General features: G+C 43.3%; 1 protein-coding gene across 2 annotated transcripts; it reads right to left on the bottom strand.

Moving 5' to 3' along the window:
* Positions 1 to 910: 910 nt before the first annotated feature.
* csf2rb (colony stimulating factor 2 receptor subunit beta) lies at positions 911 to 12,373 on the bottom strand. 2 transcript variants are annotated; one of them, XM_038981067.1, is made up of 13 exons: positions 12,090 to 12,373; positions 11,685 to 11,814; positions 11,161 to 11,312; positions 10,809 to 10,963; positions 7,151 to 7,295; positions 6,675 to 6,810; positions 6,338 to 6,492; positions 5,813 to 5,940; positions 5,387 to 5,570; positions 4,467 to 4,563; positions 3,705 to 3,774; positions 2,925 to 3,034; positions 911 to 2,803 (listed from the first exon to the last, which is right to left on the bottom strand). In XM_038981067.1, the coding sequence occupies exons 1-13, from the start codon at positions 12,238 to 12,240 to the stop codon at positions 2,029 to 2,031; spliced, it is 2,388 nt and encodes a 795-aa protein (XP_038836995.1). In that variant the 5' UTR covers positions 12,241 to 12,373; the 3' UTR covers positions 911 to 2,028. The 2 variants fall into 2 exon arrangements, with proteins under 2 accessions (XP_038836995.1, XP_038837003.1); XM_038981075.1 differs by having other exon boundaries at positions 2,925 to 3,031.
* Between the last annotated feature and the right edge of the window lie 11,163 nt (positions 12,374 to 23,536).

The raw sequence follows: 23,536 nt of genomic DNA, 5'->3' as shown, positions 1-23,536 counted from the left end.
GCCATAGGTGAAGGAGAGCGGGTCAAATTGGCATACGGGTACTCTTGCCATAAACAAAAGATCCCCGGATATGCTTCAGAATTTGGACTAACCCAGTGTCGCCACTCCCATCCTCCCTGCGCATGCCAACCTTACCATGGTAATGCCAATCTGTAGAACAACAAGAACAGCCAGGTTAAATACTGAAGGCCACACCCTTAATTACAATCAACAATCTCACACACTTGGCACTGACAGAGGCACGAGGCTACATTCACCAACTTAACAGTTCCACCCTGTTACATCTTTCCCCTCTATTTTTGAAATGTGTTCTCACATTTAACCAAGAAAGCAAAAAGCTTGCCACACAGACCCTTAAAACACGTGGGCCCCTCAGGGGTGCGTGCTTAGTCCCCTCTTGTACTCCCTGTTCACCTACGACTGCCTGGCCGCCCACAACTCCAACACCATCATTAAGGTTGCTGAGACCACCTACAGAGAGGAGGTCACACACCTACACATTCGTGAAGAAGGTACGACAATGCCTCTTCCCCCTCAGGAGGCTGGTAATATTTAGCATGGGCCCTCAGATCCTCAAAAAGTTCTACAGCTGCACCATAAAAGGCATCTTGACTCGCTGCATCACTGCTTGGTATGGCAACTGCTTGGCATCTGACTGCAAGGCGCTACAGAGGGTAGTACGTATGCCCCTGCCGTCCAAGACCTCTATACCAGGCGGTGTCAGAGGAAAGAATTTGTCAAATACTCCATCCACCCAAGTCACAGACTGTTCTCTCTGCTACGACACGGCAAGCGGTACCGATACACCATGTCTGGAACCAACAGGACCCTGAACAGCTTCTACCGCCAAGCCATAAGACTGCTAAATAGTTAATCAAATAGATACCCGGACTATCTGCATTGACCCTTTTTGCACTAACTATTTTGACTCATCACATACGCTGCTGCTACTGTTTATTATCTATCCTGTTGCCTAGTCACTTTACCCCTTACCTATATGTACATATCAACCTCAATCACCTCGTATCCCTACACATCTACTCAGTACTGGTACCCTGTGTATATAACCAAGTTATCATTACTCATTGTGGATTTATTCCTTGTGTTATTCTCTTTTTCTATGTTTTTCTCTCTGCATTGTTAGGAAGGGCCCATATTTAAGCATTTCACTGTAAGTCTACACCAGTTGTTTACAAAGCGTGTGACGAATGGCATTTGACCAGGCGACCGTCATCACCGTTCGCATTCTGTAACACAGCACTTTGTGGCCCGCGGACCGACCCCTGCTGTAGAACGACAGGTACAGCCACTGGCACTGACAGAGGCATAAGGCTGCGTTCACCCGCTCAACAGTGCCACCCTGTTACACATGTGCCATCCATGTGATGTGGAGGAAACCTGGGAATCTGGCCCTCAGTCACCTTACCACCCAGAGAGGAATGGCTTACTGCAGTATGCTTCTGTGTTTGTAGTTAGTCCTTACAGTAGAATCCATAGGGGCGACAGCGTAGCCTAGTGGTTAGAGCATTGGACTAGTAACCGAAAGGTTGCAAGATCAAATCCCCGAGCTGACGAGGTACAAATCTATTGTTCTTCCCCTGAACAAGGCAGTTAACCCACTGTTCCTAGGCTGTCATTGAAAAAGACAATTTATTCTTAACTGACTTGCCTAGTTAAATAAATAGGCCACCTCTGAGTTCAACAGATACACAGTAAGTACAGTGCTGCCATCTGCTGGGCATTGTGAGTAACCAAGGGAGGCTTCTCTATGAGGCTCCAACAGTTTTCCCTCCCAGAAATAGAAGTGTTTCTCAATCTCAACCCAGTCTTCAGTGAACACAAATCAGTAGTTTTACACATGTGGTCCATTCCAACACGAACACACCTGAATGAACTAGTCCAACTAATAACCAAGCTCTTGTGATTAGTTGAGACAGGTGTGTTAGTGTTAGAATGGATCAAATATTGAGAACAGTGATGTATAGTGGCCCTCATGTAGTCCAGCATTAGATGGGGTTAGCTAGTTAGCTAAGTGGCTAGCTGGGACAGTCTGACATAGGGATCCTCCTTGCACTGCTCCTCCTGCCTCATCTCCCTCCTACAGGCCTGCTGCTCTTGACTGCCCCCTTTAGGTGGTCCAGAAGACTGCACATGGTCCCAGCCCCCAAGTGCCTGTAGGGCCGGGAGGAAGCAGTACCCAGAGGTGTGTAGGGTAGGGCCCACTGGGGGCAAGGTGAGGGGGGTGGTGGTGGTGGTGGTGGGAGGGGTGTACGCTGGAGGAGGGTCTTCATTCTCACTGGGTGGTGAGCAGGTGGACATAGAGCTAGGTCCGGGTGGGAGGAGCTCTGACTTGGGCCATGCCATGATGTCGTTGTTGCCGTTGTTGTTACCAGTGTTCTCACTGTCGTCCGCTACTACAGCGCTCGTAACAACATCCGACACTCCCTCTGTTGATCTGGACAGGCCACCACAGGCCTGAGGCATCGCCACGTAGTCCTCACTCGACTCCAAGAGGGATGGGGCAGACCTCTCCGAGGAGGACGGAGAGGTGGGTTCAGAGTTAGAGAGAGTGTTGTCGGACTCCTCACAGGGAGGCTCCAGACTCAGAAACTCACTCGGCGCCGGTGAACTGTCGCCACAGAAGATGTAAGGGCCACTGAAGCTGAAGCCGGATGAGTCTAGAGCAGGAGGGCCAGATCTGTCCACAGACAGCAAGTGGCGGGAGGAAGAGTTTGGGTCACACTTCTTCCACCCCTCCTTGGCCTTTACATCTGGTTTCAACCACAATGGACTATCTGAAGAGCTGCAACACAACACAGTGAGGTAAGGGTTAGGGTTGAGCCAGGTCACCATGTGTACGAGTTATCTTTTTAAGTGTTGGATAGTGTAGGTTAAATAAGTATAAAGATATGAGCTAGTTTTACCAGCTGGAGCAGAGGCTGTTATCCTTCCTGCTCTCCTGTGTCTGTACCCTGCAGATGTAGGTCTTCTCACTTCTCTCACTCTCATGGAATAACAACCTATCAGAAGACTTCTGGGAAAGAGAGGACATACCATTATCTGTGAGTGATGAACGATGAAAGATGGATACATGCAGGCACGTGCACAGATAGGGGTCTACCTTTACTCTCCCACCTGCCCCTTTGCCCTCCCACTCGTCCTTTTGGGTGACGGTATATTTTTTGTATACAGTTTTTGTCGTTGTTGTTCTGAACCCATTGCCCCCAAGTTGTCGTGACATTGTCAAGTTCACAAACTAGCAGATTTACATCAATCAACGTGAATGATTAGCTGACAGCCGACCCTCTTATCCCGATGTCAATCATGTCTTTTGGAGGCACTGTAACTAGCTGGTTTACAATCTTGAAAGTGAGTGTGTTGTTGCAGAAATAAATAGGCCAATGCTAAAGCGTGTTTAAATGTTCGCTACAGAGGCAGTTAGTATGTTATGAATTTCGAGATATGAATTGCCATTTTTTTTCTTCATTTTGAGCACCTGCCCACTAAAAGGTCTGTGCACAGCCCTGGATACACACAATGGAATTTATAGTGGTTATGAAAAATGATCTTTGTGCACAGTCTAGATGATTTGTATTATTATTGAGTGCAGTTGTCATATATTCAATAGCTGAGTAGTCCACAGCGAGATGCTTTGTGAATAATGTTGGATGAATACTCAGCCATTCAGATGTATTCAGACTTACCTTAATGACCTCTCCCAGTACCTTGCTCTTGAGGGGAGACGGGACAGACACCTCCCACAGGACTACCCTCCTACAGACAGAAAACGAACTAATGAATCAATGGATGGACGAATGAATAGAATGACAGCTAACCGCCAAAATAAAGGAAACACCAACACAACTTTGGCATAGATTCTACAAGTTTCTGGAATTCTATTGGAGGGATGCGATGCCATTCTTACATGAGAAATTACATCATTTGATGTTTTGTTGATGGTGGTGGAAACCGCTGTCTCAGGCGCCGCCCCAGAATCCCCCATAAGTGTTCAATTGGGTTGGGATCTGGTGACTGAGAAGGCCATGGCATGTGGTTTATATGGTTTTCATTCTCATCAACCCATTCAGTGACCACTCGTTCCCTGTGGATAGGGCCATTGTCATCCTATTGTGTTCCCATAGCTATGGTAGCCAAAATAATTGCCTGCCCAGCATTTCTATACATGACCCTAAGCATGATGGGATGTCAATTGCTTAATTAACTCAGGAACCACACCTGTGTGGAAGCACCGGCTTTAACACTAGTAATAACACAAGGGCATCTACTTGGTAAATATTTTATTTTTCTTGAACAGCACTGTTGGTTAAGGGCTTGTAAGTAAGCATTTCACGGTAAAGTTGGCACTTGTTGTAATTCGGCCCATGTGACAAATAAAGTTTGATTTGAAGGGTGAATTAAAATGGTAGAAAAACAATAGAAACAGTTGGAGAAGTCTGAGTAATCACCTGTGACAGGCTGGTATGGTAACATAGAGAGCGATGAAGACAATGGCCACCAGTATACTGATGAAGACGTAGAGGAAGGTGGTGATGGACCAGGAAGCTACCAGGAGACATGGGACAAAAGATGCATATGTGAGAGTGGGAAATGTAGTTGATGATCATCGATGAGTAATTGATTAGTAGTGTCTGGATATTCCTGTCTGTCATGTGATCTGATTGAGATGGTGGTTTCTTCAAGAGAACAAAGTCACATTTGATCAGCTCCTGTATGCTGCCTTCATCAAGTCTAGTCTTAATTTATTTTTATTTCACTCTCCGAACCCTCCAAACGGTGTGTTCAACACATTTCAATATTATTTTCTCATTTTTTTATTTTCTCATTTTTCACACGAAAGCAAATATCGTGGCTTCACATAAGACTGACACATGGAAGCAAAAAAACCCGCTCTTTAATACTTAATGAAAGTCTTTACATTTGTTTTTGAAAACATTCTTCAAGGGATATGAACTTTGGTGCTTTTTCATTCAGCATCTCATGAATAGATAATCATATTATAGTTTTTAGAGCTCTGCTATTTTGACTCGCATGGCTGGCACGACTAGATGAATTGTAAATAATAAAATATGGTTCACATCCCCCCATTTGTACTTATTTCAGTGCAGACTGGTTATCTGTGATGATAAAATATGTTTTCAGAGTTATTTGAAAAAAATAATAGAATTAGCTTGGTCCAAGTTTGTGCTCTTGCCAACTCCATTGCTGTCATTGTGAAGCCATATACAGCAATTGACATGACAATGAGTGACAAGGAGTTGGCATAATAGCAAAAACAGACTCTCTCAGGCTAGAATAGAATACAACAATAGATTAGAATACTATTAAAAACATGCTTCAATCAGGAGATACCATCTAGGTCCATTACCTGGTTGTGTGGTCCACTCCACTGGGTCGGTCCATTCTGAGGGGCGTCCGTCAAAAGTATCACCCTTTCCCGGGACCACCAGGGCTCTCACCTTAACCAGGTAGCAGTCAGAGGGGCGCAGGGACACCCCCAGGATGGAGAGCGAGCGGGACCCCTGGGAGACATTGAGGAATGTAGTATCCTCCTGAAAAAGAGAAGGTTGGACAGAACCAAGTGAGACACAGTCGAATTATCAGTCATTGTCAAATGATCTATTCATTGAGATGCTTAAAAAAGCAACAGCCTCTCTCGCTTGATGAGCGTTCTGTAGCTGATGAACTAGAGATGATCAAATGTAATAGTGAAAATGAAAAAAGACATTGCTTTTGGATCATCCCACTTCCTGTGAAAGTATAGCACAAAAATGAGATAAAATACTTCTCCTACCTGAGTCTCATTACTCCAGTAGTGCACCTGATAAGTCAGATCAACTTTAGATTTTGGCGGATTCCATTTTAGAATCCAGTTCCCATCTCTCTCTTCTATCTGCACTTTGAGTGGACGGTTTGGACGAACTGTGTAGAGAGAGACATCAAGAGAATCAGACATTAAGAATCTTTAAAGAGATTGAACGGGATCTTAAGTACTTACGAATGTATTTATTTTTTGCAGGACGTAACATATTGTACTAAATGGATGACGTCGTACACAGTTGTGCACAATTTCCCGGGACCCGTTTTGGCTCATGAGCACTAATTTCTAAACCACTGGCTGAAATTATACAAAACCTTCTAGAAAATTGTGCCTGTAATACCACAATATAAACTTCAGGTGGCAGCACTGATACACAATCACTGAGGCAGTATATTTTATGGGTTGCATCAAAACAAATATCATCATAAATTGAGTCTCAGCTATGAGATTTTATACTCCCCCAAATATCACCCCTGTCTCGGTGTGAAAATGACTCACTGTTTTTGTGCGTTTTAAACGTTTTGCTGTTGCGTGTGGGTACGAGCTCCACCTCTAGCTGCTCTAAGTCTTGGACATGGAAGGAGCAGCTGTATTTGAGCATTGGACCCCTGGATGGAACGCTGACCATGGTGTTATCACAGCATTTTTGGGCTCTGTAGAGATGGTCGAAAGGAAGAGAGAAATGGATGGATGGGTGGAGAAGAGGGAGGACAATGCTGTGAAAGAGAGTAGTCATCTATGACACTGAAGTGTAGTCAACTGTTCTGTCTCATCCATGGGCACGCGCACATGAGCGCACACACACACAAAGGCATACACACAGATCTTAACTCACGGTGCAGCGTGGTTGTGTTTGCAGAACAGATGGAAGGTAAGGAACTGAGCCAGGTCTCTCTTCACCTCCCAGCTGCATGTCACTGCAGTCTCATTATCCAACACACACTGCGAATTGGAGGGGCCTGGCACAGAGTCTGAGTGAGGGAGTGAAGGGAGGTGAGGGAGGGAGGGAGCAGGAGGACAGGAGGAAGAGAGAAACAGAAAGAGAGGGAGAGAGAGAGAGGGGGAATTAGGGAGGACGGGAGTGAACAAAAGGAAAGTAAAAATTGATGCACGACTGAGCAATGCTAACATGACGCGATCACAACTCTCTGACACCTCTAAGTAAATCACATGCCATCGCAAGTCGGTCCTTACAATTTCATTACAAACTCATTACAATGCTATCAAACTAATTACATTTCATTGTATGACATTACATTATGGAGGACAGAGGATGGAGTATGTTTATGTATATGTAGGGTTTCCACTCACCCTCCTCAGTCCACCAGGTCACTAGGGGGCTCCACTCACTCCACACTCCCGTCTTCCCCCTTGCCCTCACCTTGGCTTCATACTGGAAGCCGGGCACCTGAGCCTCAGCCTTCACACTCAGCTGGGTGTCCTGAACCTCCACTGCCTGCACAGAGAGAAACAGACAAAGAATATTGAGTCCCAAATGGCATAGTGCCCCACAAGGCTGTGGTCTAAAGTTGTGTCCTATAAAGGCAATAGGATGCCATTTGGCACGCACATTATGTGTGCATCTCAATTGACTAAAGTGGCTCTCCATCGGGCACAGACATCAATTCAACATCTATTCCACGTTGGCTCAACATAATTGAACATAAACATCATTGAAACAACATGGAAACAGCGTTGATTCAACCAGTGTGTCCCCAGTGGGTTCCTTTCTTTGTTTCCTTCCCTTCATCTGCACTAGTGTGAAGCACCTGGTCTGGACAGGTGAAAGTAGACTTCCTGAAAGACTCTTTCAAACTGCTTCCACCTATCCTGTGGCTTGAATCAGTGCATATGAAAGGGTGGAAACCACTTCAGACTATTGAGACAGAGCCCTGATCTTTATATGACTCCTACCGGTGGTTTTATTTCCTATACTATTGCCGTGCGATATCCTCTCAGTCTTAGATAGTGGCGTGGTAATCCTTGGTAAGGATCGTGACGAGCTAGAACATGGACAGCCCCGAATCTTTTGCGCTGTTGCAATGGTGTGAAAAAAATGGTAGTCAACTGAATGCGCCACTTATACTGAACAAAAATATAAACGCAACATGCAACAGTTTCAAAAATTTGACTGAGTTACAGTTATAAGGAAATCAGTCAATTATAATAAATTCATTAGGCCCTAATCTATGGATTTCACATGACTGGCCAGGGGCGCAGACATGGGTGGGCATAGGCATACCCCCTTTGGAGCCAGGCCCACCCACTGGGGAGCCAGGCCCAGCCAACCAGAATGTCTTTTTCCCCACAAAAGGGCTTTATTATAGACATAAATACTTCATCAGCTGTCTGGGTGGCTGGTCTCAGACAATCCCGCAGGTGAAGAAGCAGGATGTGGAGGTCCTGGGCTGGCGTTGTTACACGTTGTCTTCGGTTGTGAAGCTGGTTGGACGTACTGCCAAATTCTCTAAAACGACGTTGGAGGTGGCTTATGGTAGAGATATTAACATGACATTTTCTGACAAGTGCTGGTGGACATTTCTGCAGTGGTGGACATTCCTGCAGCCATTTCTCAGAATGGTGCAATGTCTCGCAAGATCACTTAATGATTCATTCGTATTCTACATAACAAACCAACTACACTGCTCAAAAAAATAAAGGGAACACTTAAACAACACAATGTAACTCCAAGTCAATCACACTTCTGTGAAATCAAACTGTCCACTTAGGAAGCAACACTGATTGACAATAAATTTCACATGCTGTTGTGCAAATGGAATAGACAAAAGGTGGAAATTATAGGCAATTAGCAAGACACCCCCAATAAAGGAGTGGTTCTGCAGGTGGTGACCACAGACCACTTCTCAGTTCCTATGCTTCCTGGCTGATGTTTTGGTCACTTTTGAATGCTGGCGGTGCTTTCACTCTAGTGGTAGCATGAGACGGAGTCTACAACCCACACAAGTGGCTCAGGTAGTGCAGCTCATCCAGGATGGCACATCAATGCGAGCTGTGGCAAGAAGGTTTGCTGTGTCTGCCAGCGTAGTGTCCAGAGCATGGAGGCGCTACCAGGAGACAGGCCAGTACATTCGGAGACGTGGAGGAGGCCGTAGGAGGGCAACAACCCAGCAGCAGGACCGCTACCTCCGCCTTTGTGCAAGGAGGAGCACTGCCAGAGCCCTGCCAGAGCCCTGCAAAATGACCTCCAGCAGGCCACAAATTGTTTAAAAAAGTCATAAGGCCTACATCGTTTTAATAACAATATAGCTGAAACCACTAATGGCTTCATTGATTTACTGAATTTATTCTCTTGTAATTTTAGGCTAGGCTGTTTGCTGCTTGATTATTTAAAATATTATTGTAACAGTAGGCCTACCTATACAATAACCTCATATGGGGTTACTGACCACAATCCATTTAATTAATAATAAGAAGTGTTGATTATTTGGCCTTGGGGGGAGCATTGTCACGTTCCTGACCTGTTTTCCATTGTTTTTGTATGTGTTTAGTTGGTCAGGGCGTGAGTTGGGGTGGGCATTCTATGTTATGTGTTTCTATGTTTGGTTAAATGTGTTGCCTGATATGGTTCTCAATTAGAGGCAGGTGTTTGACGTTTCCTCTGATTGAGAACCATATTAAGGTAGGCTGTTCTCACTGTTTGTTTGTGGGTGATTGTCTTCCGTGTCTGTGTATGTCGCACCACACGGGACTGTTTCGTTTTTGTTCGTGTATGTAGTCTTTTCCTGTTCGTGCGTTCTTCGTGTTTATGTAAGTTCACATGTTCAGGTCTGTCTACGTCGTTTTGTTATTTTGTAATTATTTCAAGTGTTCTTCGTGTTTCGTCTTGTTTAAATAAATCATTATGGATTCAACCTACGCTGCATTTTGGTCCGACCCTTACTCCTCCTCCTCGTTCGAGGAGGAGGCATTAGACGAACGTTACAAGCATAGCACATGGAAGAAACCATAGCGCTGCAGGAAGGGGTGCTGGAAGAGCTGCAGATAATTTGAATTAATTTTGACAAATTATATAATTACTCCTGTCTCTATAAAAATACATGAAATATTTATATAATTATTTAAAATATTTGCTGTAGATTGTGTTTTGTCACATTGTGAGCGATTACGGCAAATATAAAACAGCTGATTGTTGAGTTGTGGCTGTCAATGAACAGCAGGCATTTAAGACATGGGTTGTTTGTTTTAGCAGCTTGACATTTAGATAATTTGTGTGGTATAAAAAAATATTACTGTAATGTCTCCAGTCATGTAAAATGATTTACAGGAAATTACAGGAATTGATTTTTAGAAAAGGCCCTTTTTTCTCTCACCCACAAACCCCTCAGCCCCTGGTCTTCAGGACTGAGCCCCCAAATGTTATGAAACTCTCGTGATACCACTGGGCAGGAAGCAAAGGGGTAGTGATGAATCATTTTAAAGAAGTGATTCATAATTTTGTCACCGAGCAAAACTACCCTAAGCTTGTGCGGGTTTTGCAGGGGATATCTCATGCCATGATGAAAAACCTAGTCAGAAAACATAAGCAATATGTTTACTAACACTCTTAGAAAAAAAGGTGGTATCTAGAACCTGAACAGGTTATTTGGCTGTTCCCAAGGAGAACCCTTTGAAGAACACTTTTTGGTTCCAGGTAGAACCCTTTCCCCTGGAGGGTTCTACATGGAACCCAAAAGAGTTCTAACTGGAACCAAAAAGGGTTCTCCTATGGGTACAATCGAAGAACCCTTTTGGAACCCATTTTTCTAAGAGTGTATACTGCATTTATGAAGATTCAGAAGCACAAGTCTTAGATGAATAGGTCTTTAAGAGCACATTGTATGTAACCTGGTCCCAGATTTGTTTGAGCTTTTTGGCTGCTGTCCTTGACAATGAGTAACAGGGAGTTGGCAATATATAGCACAAACAAGATATGGCACTCAAGCTAATTGTTTGTTACTCCAGTACATACTGTCCAGTCATCCTGGTTAGACCTCCTGTAGTTGACCTGGTAGTTGAGAGTAGCGGTCAAGAGGGATGATGGGGGGTAGGGGCTTTCCCAGCTGAGCAAACGGCCCCCTCTCTCTACAAGCTGCTGTGATAGGTGGACTGGTGCACGCACCCTCACTGTAATACACACATGCACACACTGTCAAAAACAAATCAACACATACATGAATAGTCAAATACAGATATAGGACCCTATATAGTTTGACTGAATTTGGTGATATGCTAGCTAACTTGTAACTCAAATGAAACATGTAAACGTAAAGTAATTGAGAACCAATGACTTATGACAGGGGTCCTGCAATGTTTAAACTCACCATTCTTAGACAAAAGCAGGGCAGGGGGACAGGAGGTATTGAAGAAGAAGACATGGTTGGTATTGATGCCAAAGTCATGAGTGTTGTACTGACACTGGGGAGGGAGCTTGATGTTGTTGGGATCCGGTGCTGGCTGACCACACAAGGACTCACTAGAGGGTCGGAGAAAGAGGGAGACATGAGTTCATTGAGTACATTATTTTTCGGTGTCCACCTCTCTCTCTCTCTCTCTCTCTCTCTCTCTCTCTCTCTCTCTCTCTCTCTCTCTCTCTCTCTCTCTCTCTCTCTCTCTCTCTCTCTCTCTCTCTCTCTCTCTCTCTCTCTCTCTCTCTCTCTCTCTCTCTCTCTCTCTCTCTCTCTCTCTCTCTCTCTCTCTCTCTCTCTCTCTCTCTCTCTCTCTCTCTCTCTCTCTCTCTCTCTCTCTCTCTCTCTCTCTCTCTCTCTCTCTCTCTCTCTCTCTCTCTCTCTCTCTCTCTCTCTCCCATCACCCCATCACCCCATCACCCCATCAGCTCTATCCTTACCGGTTCTCAAGGCTGTCCCAGTAGTATAGGGCTAACGGTTGTGAGGACGGGTGTGGACTCTCCTCCCAGCTACAGCGGACGTAGGAGGTGTAGTCATTGTAGCACCGCAGGGACTCAAGCACAGGGGACACTATGGAGAGAGGGAGTGGGAAGAAGGATATAGACAATATAATTAGAACACATTGTGCTGTATGATGTAGTGTACAGTTCTCTCTATAGAGTAGAAAATATGATCTACAGTCACTTCTGGAAAAAAATAATTTCCAAGTGGGTGGCAGTGTTGTGCTAGTGTCTGTATCTTAATAAGACTTTCTATAATGTCCACAACTAAACATTTAATGTCTAAATTATACATTTTGTTGTCATCGATATCTGCTAAAAAGATTCTTAGACTTAGACCCCTACCGTGATATTGTTTGTTGTCCTGGATTGTGCAGCGTTCTTGTCCATTATAGCAAAGGACCAGGAGAGGGAGAAGTGATCCACAAGACATCCAGAAGAGGAGCATGTTTCCCGGGGAGCGCAGGAGGACAGGTCCCCTGGAGCAGAAGAACATGGGTAAGGGTCAGCAGGTGGGTCTCAGTAATTAACCTTCTTGGTCTAGACCATCTTGGGCCCGCATTATGTGGACTGACTGCTATATCTGTCAGAGTTCAGAGAAAAATGGCTCAGATACAAAAAGTCTCACTCACTCACACTCTCTCTCTCTCTCTCTCTCTCTCTCTCTCATGAACGTGCACACACGCAAATATCATAATTCTCGGAAAAAATGACATCATTACCACTCACTTCCCTTACAGTATATTCTTCACTAAGTGACTCTGATGTTCCTCCCACCATCCGCTGTAACCACACATCCGTTCCTCTCACCCTTGTTTGCTTTCTCTGGCTTAATATGTTCCAAATGGCACCCTATTCCCTATATATAGTGCACACTACCCTATGGGACCCAGTCAATAGTATTGAACTTTGTATTATGGTGGCATTTTGGACGTAGCCTCTGTTCTTTATGATTGTGGTACGGTCTTCACTGTAATGTCCTTTTATCAGCCACAGACATTTTGGAAGAGAAGCGTGAAAAAGAAGTGGCAGAGAGTTGTGACTGTAGTGGTGTTAAGAAATCCCCATCAGATACTGTGTGTGTGTGTGTGTGTGTCTGTGTCTCTGTGTGTGTTTGTCTGTGTCTATGCGTGCGTTTCTAAATAAGCATTCTAAGAATACATTGTGGGATAGAGGTTAAAATACAAAGAGATGGTAAGAATCCCCAAAAATTAACACTTGTATGTAAGCTTATTTATACAACTTAAGTTGTTCTCGCCTAGTCTCCTATTCAGTGTTCAGTGAATTCTGTAGTTCTATTTCCAAGAAGTTATGGTGTACGTCAAGACTCATGCCAAATGTGTCCGGTCTGTTGCCTCAACTGTATCTGCTTCCTCTTTTCATGTGGCTGTTTACCATGTGGTCAAAAAATGACACTTAATCAACAGTGTGATCAGTACGCTCCCAGTGAGCACAAAACATTGAAAAAAAACTTTTCAACCAAAAGGGTATCTTTTCAACATTTTCAACAAAAAAAAGTGTCTTCTCAACATTTTCAACATCATTTCACGTATTGTGCTCATAGGGCTATAGTATGGAATGAAATGCTGCACTGAGGGTAGTATACGTAGCTTAGTGTGTATAGTATGCATAAATTATGAATATCACTTTCACACAATTTATCTAAAATAACTTATTCCTTTTCTGTCATTGTATAATTGTCTTGCTGTTATACAAGAGTGAGCTTCTAGCCCAGGCCTTTTATGGGTGATGGGGATTTCCAGTGACGTGCTACTGAACAGTGTGAAGATTGATCAGTGAAGTCTCTTAGTTGGTTCAGGCAGTGTCATGTCAGTACAGTAATTAGCTTCGTCCCAAATGGCACCCTATTCTCTATATAGTACACTACTTTTGACCAGAACCCTATGGTCCCTGGTCAAAAGTAGTGCATTAAATAGGGAATAGGGTGCCATTTGGGACGCAAACCATTGATGTCCTTTATGTCCCTTTGGCGTGCCAGGACTGCACTTCAGTAGCAGAGCAAATCCATTGTATAATACACCAGTCCTTAGCTAGCACACAGACAGACAGGGAAACGCCTGAGTCTGGATCCTGTGTCCCAAATGGCACGGAGTCTGGAGCTGTGCTGGGCTGCTAGAGCAGCTTATCCAGGCTCACTGTGGCGTGAAGGACGAGGCTCGATATCTGTAGAAGAACTCCTGTCTAGTCCCTAGCAGGGAGACGACTTGACTCTGTTAAGTGTATGTTACTCACATAGACCACTGATGAGGTTTTTAAGCTGACTCAAAGGCCAAAATCTACAATCGAATATCATTACTGCGACACATCACAGAAAGAGCAGTGACAATTGAGGATAATGATAAAGCAACACAAGCTCCAAAGAAAACCCCACCATAAATGCCGCAACAGAGATATGCCATTTTAATGATGGTGTGTGGGACAGGCTGTGGTGCTGTCTATAGACTATGGACTGTGTGGCTGTTTTATTTACGGCATATTTTGGCATAGGGGAGACCGGGGATGGTTGTAACACAGGATAGTTGTAACACTCAATATCTCTAATCAGGAACAAGCTAGAATCATGTGACTCACTGTGCACATGGTCAGTTAAGTCCTCAATCCTCATGTGAAGAAACAAGACCCTGTGATAAACTTTGCAGATTTTATTGACCGAAATATGATTTTGAGGTAAAAAAATCAAATGCCATTACCAAATGTATGTGGGTGATGGCATCACCTGCTTTGTTGTTTGAATCACAAAACTTATATCAGGTTTATAACCCGTGTGTGTAGATACATTTGATGTAAGTTAGCCATGCTAAAGTTTGAACTTTTGAAGATAACTAATGGCTGCAAGGGTCAGGGTTAGTTGGAACAAGCCTAAGGGAATGCAAATTATGGGCCCTCCAAGCCTGTACCCCAGGACTACCATACCAAGGTTACAACTGTGACTCTGATTCAGTGAGCATGTCCAGCATTCACTCACACACACACTCACACTCACACTCACACTCACACTCACACTCACACACACACACCAATCACACACAAACATGGAAAGAAACATGTGGTTTTGGAAAACTTCCCATGTGACATTTCACATGTCAATTGATGTGTTTTTAGAACACTTCACATTTCCAAAACGAATGCAATCATTATTCACCCAGGGCAAACTCCTCCCACCGGCGCAAACTCCTCCCACCGGGGCAACCTGTGTCCGATACTCAAATCCCCTCAGTATCTCATGTGAAGTGTTCCAAAACCACATTTGCACATGATTTCACATGTGACATTTCACAAATAGTGTAGTTCCCTGGTATCACATGGTATCACATGTTGAAATGTTGCATCCCCACATTTATTTAACATGAGATCATGTTCTCACATGTCACATGTGTAGTTTCATGCTGCAACATGTTGCTTCGCATGTTGTCACGTTATCACATTAACTTTACATAAAATGACATGTGATACATGATGAATTCAAATGTTTAGTCCAGATGTGGTTGATTAGTTGTCAGATGTTGTTTAGTTGAGAAGGGACAGCTAATGGAACGTAAAAATAAACCGTTTATGATTTGTATTATTATTTTATTATTTCTGCCGCACAAAATTTGAAACATGGCAATGTTATGATTTTATAATTTTTTTCAAACTGTTACGTTTCACTACAAGCCCTGTTACTGACCGAGGAGGTGGGGTAAATTGTAACATTTCACTCCTTGTATTTGAGACAAAGTCACACCTTGTCTGTTTGATTTAGAGAGTTAATACCAAATGTAGCAGACAGATGGAAGCTGTTCCTATCACATTTTGAATGTACTGTAGTAGCTCCAACAATCTCTGAGAACTTTTTCAAATGCTCAAAGTGCTACAACCTTCCCCGGTCTCCCCTACGTTAGCTGACAGTCAAACAGCGCAAAAGTGAAACCAAAACTTACATTGACGGTTAATTTTATTAATTCATTTTGAGACTTTGGTTTAAGTCCATCCTCAACCCCATCCGCAACTTCGTAGCTCATCGCAAGCCTACTAGATGGTAATAGGGGTTCGCATTGCCCCTAGTGGACGGTAGGACATTGACATTGAAATAAAATGACACCCAGTGCCATAATTTCACCATTTCAATTACGGCATTGGGTGTCATATTCCACTAGAGTCTGGCCTGTGATAAAGTCAGGGTCTGCATCACAAATGGGACCTAATTCCCTACATTATGCACTACTTTTACCCAGAAAATGATTTGGGACGCAACAAGTCCTTATTATGTTTTTTTTTACTTCACTTCCATAACTAGCACAAATAAGCCATAGTCCTGCGCCATCTGTCCCCGGCTGTAACCTCTTTGTACAACTATTGTTCTACCTTTGTATTCAAATGAACTTGTTCTATTCAATTCTATTTGATTCCATTCTATTTCTGTAAGGCCCCTCACCCCTATCCCTCACGAGCAGCAGTCATACAGTGCCCTTCTAATGACAAACCTGGCATGTCTGTTCAGTCACACAGACAATTAACCCCTGAGTCACTGAGCTCAGATCAGATACTCTCAGCAACACTGTTCACTTCACTCCCACCAGACTCCACCTGGTCGCGTACTCAGAAACACCCCTCTAGTCAGTCAGACACGGTTGTTGTTTTGCATTTCAGAAAACACCATTTGACTTTTCACAAAAGCGTCACTTTCTGTGGATTATCAATTATACTATGTTGGACTATGACCTTGTTGTTTAGGTTAAAACAATCTGGCATACTCTTAATCTCTACTCAGTCCACTCAGAAGAGGATGGACCACACGTCTGACCCGGGTCTCCTTTCTATGTTTCTTCCCTCTACTGAGTTTTTTTCCCTGGCCACTGTGTTCTCACTTCTGCTTTTATTGGTCTTTGGTGTCTAGGCCGGGTTAATATAAAGCACTTTGTGACAACTGCTGATGTTAAAAGGGCTTTGTCAAATAAATGTGATTGATTGGTTGATTAAAGTCAAAGAGTGTGAATGGGATGTAACAGTACATTGCAGTTTGTCAGCGTTCAACTCCCTTTTCCATTCACCATCTGTCTGCCAATTAAATGCTTTAACATTGTGTAACGTACACGCCGGGAGGACCAAACAAAGGAACAAACATGCGCCGCATACTGAACGTGAGAGAAAATAATAACACCTAAGGACTGATAACAACTGAGGGCTAAATAAAGGGGGAGTAATCAGGGTAGTGATGAAGTCCAGGTGTGCGTAATGATGGGGCACAGGTGTGCGTAATGATGGTTGCCAGGTGTACGTAATGATGGGTTGCCATAACGGAGCGGTGGGGCGGGAGTAAACGTGACACATTGTAACTATCTGTCATCTAGAGACCGGCAGAACTAGGATCAAAGAGTTAGCCAGATAACTTGCCTAAATATTTTTCTTTTTGTATTTATTTTTTAAAGATGAGCTTGACATGGGTATGGTCTTATTGGCTCAACAACCAAAAACACATGTCTAAGTTTAGCTTTCTTAATTAACCAGAAAATCAATAGTTATTTATCAAAGTTAGCTGGCTAGATTCTGCTTTGTAGTATACCCCTCTGAAGTGTCTTAATGTGTTGTTGTGTCTCACTTGCTTTAACTTCCTGGAAGAAAGTGCCAAACTAAGCAGCAAGTAGTTCCTCTTAGGCACTCTTCTCAGAAATAGATTTTCAGAAGATACTTATACACGTCTCATAAAAAATGGCTTTTCTCCAGGGCTTCTTCTTTTTGTTACTGACAGACATTTCATCATGCATAATTTCCACGCTACTATGTCACAACAATGACTTGTACTAACGTGTGATTACCTCAACGTGCCATCATTATGAAGTATTAGAGCCAATAACATCCCAGGAAGAGGAGGCTGGTGGGAGGAGCTATAGGAGGAAGGGCTCCTTGTAATGGCTGGTATGGAATTTATGGAACGGAGTCAAGCATGTGGTTTCCATATGTTTGATGTGTTTGATAACGTTCTATTTATTCCATTCCAGCCATTACACTGGGATTCTCTGTCCAGGGGTATTGTTGGACGGGACCACAGTGTCTCCCGACCCCTCCTGTCTCAGCCTCCAGTATTTATGCAGCTATAGTTTATGTGTCGGGGGGCTAGGGTCAGTCTGTTATTCCTGTGTGAATTTAAGTATGCTCTCTCTAATTCTTTCTTTTCTTTCTCTCTCTCTTTCTTTCTTTCTCTCTTTCTTCCTTTCTTTCTTTCTTTCTTTCTTTCTTTCTTTGTCTCTCTCTCTTGGAGGACCTGAGCCCTAGGACCATGCCTCAGGACTACCTGGCCTGATGACTCCTTGCTGTCCCCAGTCCACCTGGTCGTGCTGCTGCGCCAGTTTCAACTGTTCTGCCTGCGGTTATGGAACCCTGACCTGTTCACCGGACGTGCTACCTGTCCCAGACCTGCTGTTTTCAACTCTCTAGAGCAGGGGTGTCAAACTCATTCCACGGAGGGCCTAGTGTCTGCAGGTTTTTGGTTTTTCCTTTCAATAAAGCCCTAGACAACCAGGTGTGGGGAGTTCCTAACTAATTAGTGATGTTAATTCATCAATCAAGTACAAGGGAGGAGCGAAAACCCGCAGACACTCGGCCCCCCGTGGAATGAGTTTGACACCTGTGCTCTAGAGACAGCAGGAGCGGTAGAGATACTCTTAATGATCGGCTATGAAAAGCCAACTGACATTTACTCCTGAGGTGCTGACCTGTTGCACCCTCGACAACCTCTGTGATTATTATTATTTGACCCTGCTAGTCATCTATGAACATTTGAACCTCTTGGCCATGTTCTGTTATAATCTCCACCCGGCACAGCCAGAAGAGAACTGGCCACCCCTCATAGCCTGGTTCCTCTCTAGGTTTCTTCCTAGATTTTGGCCTTTCTAGGGAGTTTTTCCTAGCCACCGTGCTTTTACACCTGCATTGCTTGCTGATTGGGGTTTTAGGCTGGGTTTCTGTAAAGCACTTTGTGACATCAGCTGATGTAAGAAGGTGTCACGGATGACTCGGAGTGGAAGGTAGGAATCAGGCGTAGAGAGCAGAGAGTTCAAGGAAAAATTGCAATTTATTCCGGCACAAAATGGTCCTGCCCAAACACAGGGTGGAAAACACTGACCAACCCAAAACACAGGGTAACACGGTCCGGAGCACAACAACACCTCCAACTCACAACGTGAGCACAAAATAATCCCGCACAAACAAGAGCGGGCTTCACAAGCTTAAATAGGCGAGCAAATCAAGAAAACACAAATAGAAACAGGTGCAACTAATAAGACTAAACTAACAGAAAATGAAAAAGGGATCGGTGGCGGCTAGTAGGCCGGTGACGACGACCGCCGAGCACCGCCCGAACAGGCAGGGGAGCCAACTTCAGTGGGAGTCGTGACAGAAGGGCTTTATAAATAAATGTGATTGATTGATTAATTGATTACAATGAGCCCATCCTCCTATAGCTCCCCCCCACCAGCCTCCTCTGATCCCACAGCATGACACACAACATATCATCTGAACGATTCACCCTATTCTATTCCTGTTTTATAGCAGGTTATTATTCAGTCTTCCTATACGGATAATGAGATCATAATTTAAAAAAAAAAACATTTATTTCACCTTTATTTAACCAGGTAGGCCAGTTGACAACAAGTTCTCATTTACAACTGCGACCTGGCCAAGATAGAGCAAAGCAGAGGGACACAAATAACACAGCGTTACACATGGGATAAACAAACGTACAGTCAATAACACAAAAGACAAGTCTATATACACTGTGTGCAAATGTAGTAAGATTAGGGACGTAAGGCAATAAATAGGCCATAGTGGCAAAATAATTACAATTTAGCAATTAAACACTGGAGTGATAGATGTGCAGCAGATGAATGTGCAAGTAGGGATATAGGCGTGCAAAGGAGAAGAAAAAAAATATATGGGGATGAGGTAGTTGGGTTGGCTATTTACAGATGGGCTATGTACAGGTGCAATGATCGGTAAGCTGCTTTGACAGCTGATGTTTAAAGTTAGTGAGGGAGATATAAGTCTCCAGCTTCAGGGATTTTTGCAATTATTTCCAGTCATTGGCAGCAGAGAACTGGAAGGAAAGGTTGCCAAAGGAGGAGTTGGCTTTGGGGGTGACCAGTGAAATATACCTGCTGGAGCGCGTGCTACGGGTGGGTGCTGCTATGGTGACCAGTGAGCTGAGATAAGGAGGGGCTTTACCTAGCAAAGACTTATACAGTGGGGCAAAAAAGTATTTAGTCAGCCACCAATTGTGCAAGTTCTCCCACTTAAAAAGATGAGAGAGGCCTGTAATTTTCATCATAGGTACACTTCAACTATGACAGATAAAATGAGAAAGAAAATCCAGAAAATCACATTGTAGGATTTTTAATGAATTTATTTGCAAATTATGGTGGAAAATAAGTATTTGGTCACCTACAAACAAGCAAGATTTCTGGCTCTCACAGACCTGTAACTTCTTCTTTAAGAGGCTCCTCTGTCCTCCACTCGTTACCTGTATTAATGGCACCTGTTTGAACTTGTTATCAGTATAAAAGACACCTGTCCACAACCTCAAACAGTCACACTCCAAACTCCACTATGGCCAAGACCAAAGAGCTGTCAAAGGACACCAGAAACAAAATTGTAGACCTGCACCAGGCTGGGAAGACTGAATCTGCAATAGGTAAGCAGTTTGGTTTGAAGAAATCAACTGTGGGAGCAATTATTAGAAAATGGAAGACATACAAGACCACTAATAATCTCCCTCGATCTGGGGCTCCACGCAAGATCTCACCCCGTGGGGTCAAAATGATCACAAGAACGGTGAGCAAAAATCCCAGAACCACACGGGGGGACCTAGTGAATGACCTGCAGAGAGCTGGGACCAAAGTAACAAAGCCTACCATCAGCAAGGGCATTGAAGATGAAACGTGGCTGGGTCTTTCAGCATGACAATGATCCCAAACACACCGCCCGGGCAACGAAGGAGTGGCTTCGTAAGAAGCATTTCAAGGTCCTGGAGTGGCCTAGCCAGTCTCCAGATCTCAACCCCATAGAAAATCTTTGGAGGGAGTTGAAAGTCCGTGTTTCCCAGCAACAGCCCCAAAACATCACTGCTCTAGAGGAGATCTGCATGGAGGAATGGGCCAAAATACCAGCAACAGTGTGTGAAAACCTTGTGAAGACTTACAGAAAATGTTTGACAACTGTCATTGCCAACAAAAGGTATATAACAAAGTATTGAGATAAACGTTTGTTATTGACCAAATACTTATTTTCCACCATAATTTGCAAATAAATTCATTAAGAATCCTACAATGTGATTTTCTGGATTTTTTTTTCTCATTTTGTCTGTCATAGTTGAAGTGTACCTATGATGAAAATTACAGGCCTCTCTCATCTTTTTAAGTGGGAGAACTTGCACAATTGGTGGCTGACTAATTACTTTTTTGCCCCACTGTAGGTGACCTGGTGCCAGTGGGTTTGGTGACGAATATGAAGCGAGGGCCAGCCAACGAGAGCATACAGGTCGCAGTGGTGGGTAGTATATGGGGCTTTGGTGACTGCGGCGGTACTGCGGCGGTGTTGTTGTGTCTCACTTGCTTTAACTTCCTGGAAGAAAGTGCCAAACTAAGCAGCAAGTAGTTCCTCTTTCTTTCTCTGAAATAAATGTGCTCTTAGAATTGTCTTGTGGGTATTCGGTGCCTTTCCAAAGAAGGAGATATTCTATCATCAAATACAGTAATCGGTTGCACTGTACATCATTTCACACGTTATCACAGTGTTGTGAAATATTGATACATACAGTAACTAAGGAGGAGGTCCTTACTGTTCTCAACACAAGTTCACAAATGCCCTCGCCACCCTAGATTACAACAGTGATTGTAAAAGTGATACTGTTAGGTTTTTGAAAGGTGTTATGTGTAGGATTCGCACTCTGCAAAAGGGTGATATAGAAGTACGCCTATTATGCAGAGTGCGAATTAAACCATGACATTCGGGGTCTCTGTACTGAAACATGTTTGTGGGCCTAATAATATAAAATGCATGACCTTTTAATGTGGCATGAACACAACCAGTCATGATATTTTCATCTGATTGTCAAACAAATCACTTCAAAAAGTACGCATGTTCGTCCACTCCAAAATTATTCCAGCATCCAAACTGCGTAGACCTGCGCCATTTGATGAATGGAAATAGACATCTGTTACAAAACACCAAAAAGTGTGCCTAATGACATGTGCAGATTGCCTATGATTAGGCCTACATTAATTAGTTATATATCGATTATGCCTGCATGAATTAGTTCTATATTGATTAGTCCTACATTAATTGATGCTCTTGCTGACAAATTAACTTTTTATTATAGCCTGAAAAGTCGGGACACCTGAAATGGGGCTGAAACTGGCCCGGGAAATACAGGATGGTCATCCTAACACACATGGTCAATTTACTAGACGAGGCTACAATGTGTATTACCATGAACTTCAAAAAGGCCTACCAGTAGCCAGTGATGTATTGTTAAAAAAAATATGTGAGTAAACTCTGATTGCCGGTCGCGTGAAAAAAGTAATACTCCCTAAACTTTCAATGCATTTAAAAAAAAAAAGTGGTTAACAGTGTTTGCTTGTGTTTACCCTCCACTAGGCCTACACCACTGCCACATGAACACACCCAGAATAGGTAGCCTACATTCAATATATAGTCATTCGAGTTGAATCGAAACATGTTTTACACCCTAGTACATGAGTTGTCCATAGTTCGTGTGTTAATGCTTGGAGTCGTCACAGATCATGTAACATACCTTTCTTTCCTTACATGAATGACATTTATGACAGTGCTATTTGTCATTATTAAGCATTTAGCAATTGAATTAGAACACTGAACTTAAACGCCGTACAAATCAAGGATCTTAGAGATCAACAGAAATGCACTGTAGGTCTAAGTGTAACTATGCCTACGTAACGTTTCATTCCGTTTCCCTGTGAAAACAGTTTTCATGGGAACACAAATCTAAAATAATGTAGGCCTATGCCGTTGCAAAATGTAACGCTTCTAACCGAAAGAGTCAACTGTAGGCCTACTGCCATTAATGTATACTTGTTGAATGAATGTGCATTGGTGTCCAGCTGTAGGCTAGTTGTCTAGTAATATTGTCAACCATCATCAGCTGATACAGGAAAGAAAACAAACAATGATAGAAAAGAATGAAGCTAGATAAATGGTCTACTTCCTCTGGACACAGACGGCACGGAGAACACCAGGAATCGCGCGGACCTGACAAACAAAAGCAAAGACGCTCTCTTAACAGTTGATTGACAAAAGCAAACAATGATAAATCAATGAATAAATCTAATGCATTGGAATAAAGGCAATTTTTTTTTAAATCAAGGACGCATGGCAAACAAATGGCGAAAATGAGGACACACAAAGGAAAATCTGAGGCCGAAATTCAGCACTACTGGATGAACAACTCTGCCACATAAAAATAAATGGTTTAAACCATTACAGAGAGGTGGGGGTGTTTGTTTCATTGAAATATTTTATTTTCATATTTACCACTGTAAAACATATTTACCACTGCATTTTAAACAAATTGGAGAATGGTTCAATTAGCATTATTTAGAGACCCCTCGCAAAGTTTGACTTTTGTTGCATTTTGGGGAGTTAACGTCTCATCAGGGAAACTGGCTCCCTCGTAATGCCCTTACGCCAATAAACCTCTGAAAATGCCCCTAGGCAAACGCAATTTATATTAACCTCACCACTCCCATCTAGTGACCACAAAA

This window comes from Salvelinus namaycush, chromosome 3 (genome assembly GCF_016432855.1).
Source record: "Salvelinus namaycush isolate Seneca chromosome 3, SaNama_1.0, whole genome shotgun sequence".
NCBI lineage: Eukaryota > Metazoa > Chordata > Actinopteri > Salmoniformes > Salmonidae > Salvelinus > Salvelinus namaycush.
This window is presented reverse-complemented; position numbering and strand designations above follow the sequence as displayed.

What these genes read in the sequence shown, in the direction of transcription:
- csf2rb (XM_038981067.1), bottom strand. Translation starts at nt 12,240, where the DNA reads ATGTTCTTCTGCTCCAGGGGACCTGTCCTCCTGCGCTCCCCGGGAAAC. An exon ending in AAACACAACCACGCTGCACC is followed by an intron (nt 6,493 to 6,674) that starts GTGAGTTAAGAT and finishes CCATCTCTACAG; the next exon opens with AGCCCAAAAATGCTGTGATA. An exon ending in GGAGTGGACCACACAACCAG is followed by an intron (nt 4,564 to 5,386) that starts GTAATGGACCTA and finishes GTCTCCTGGTAG; the next exon opens with CTTCCTGGTCCATCACCACC.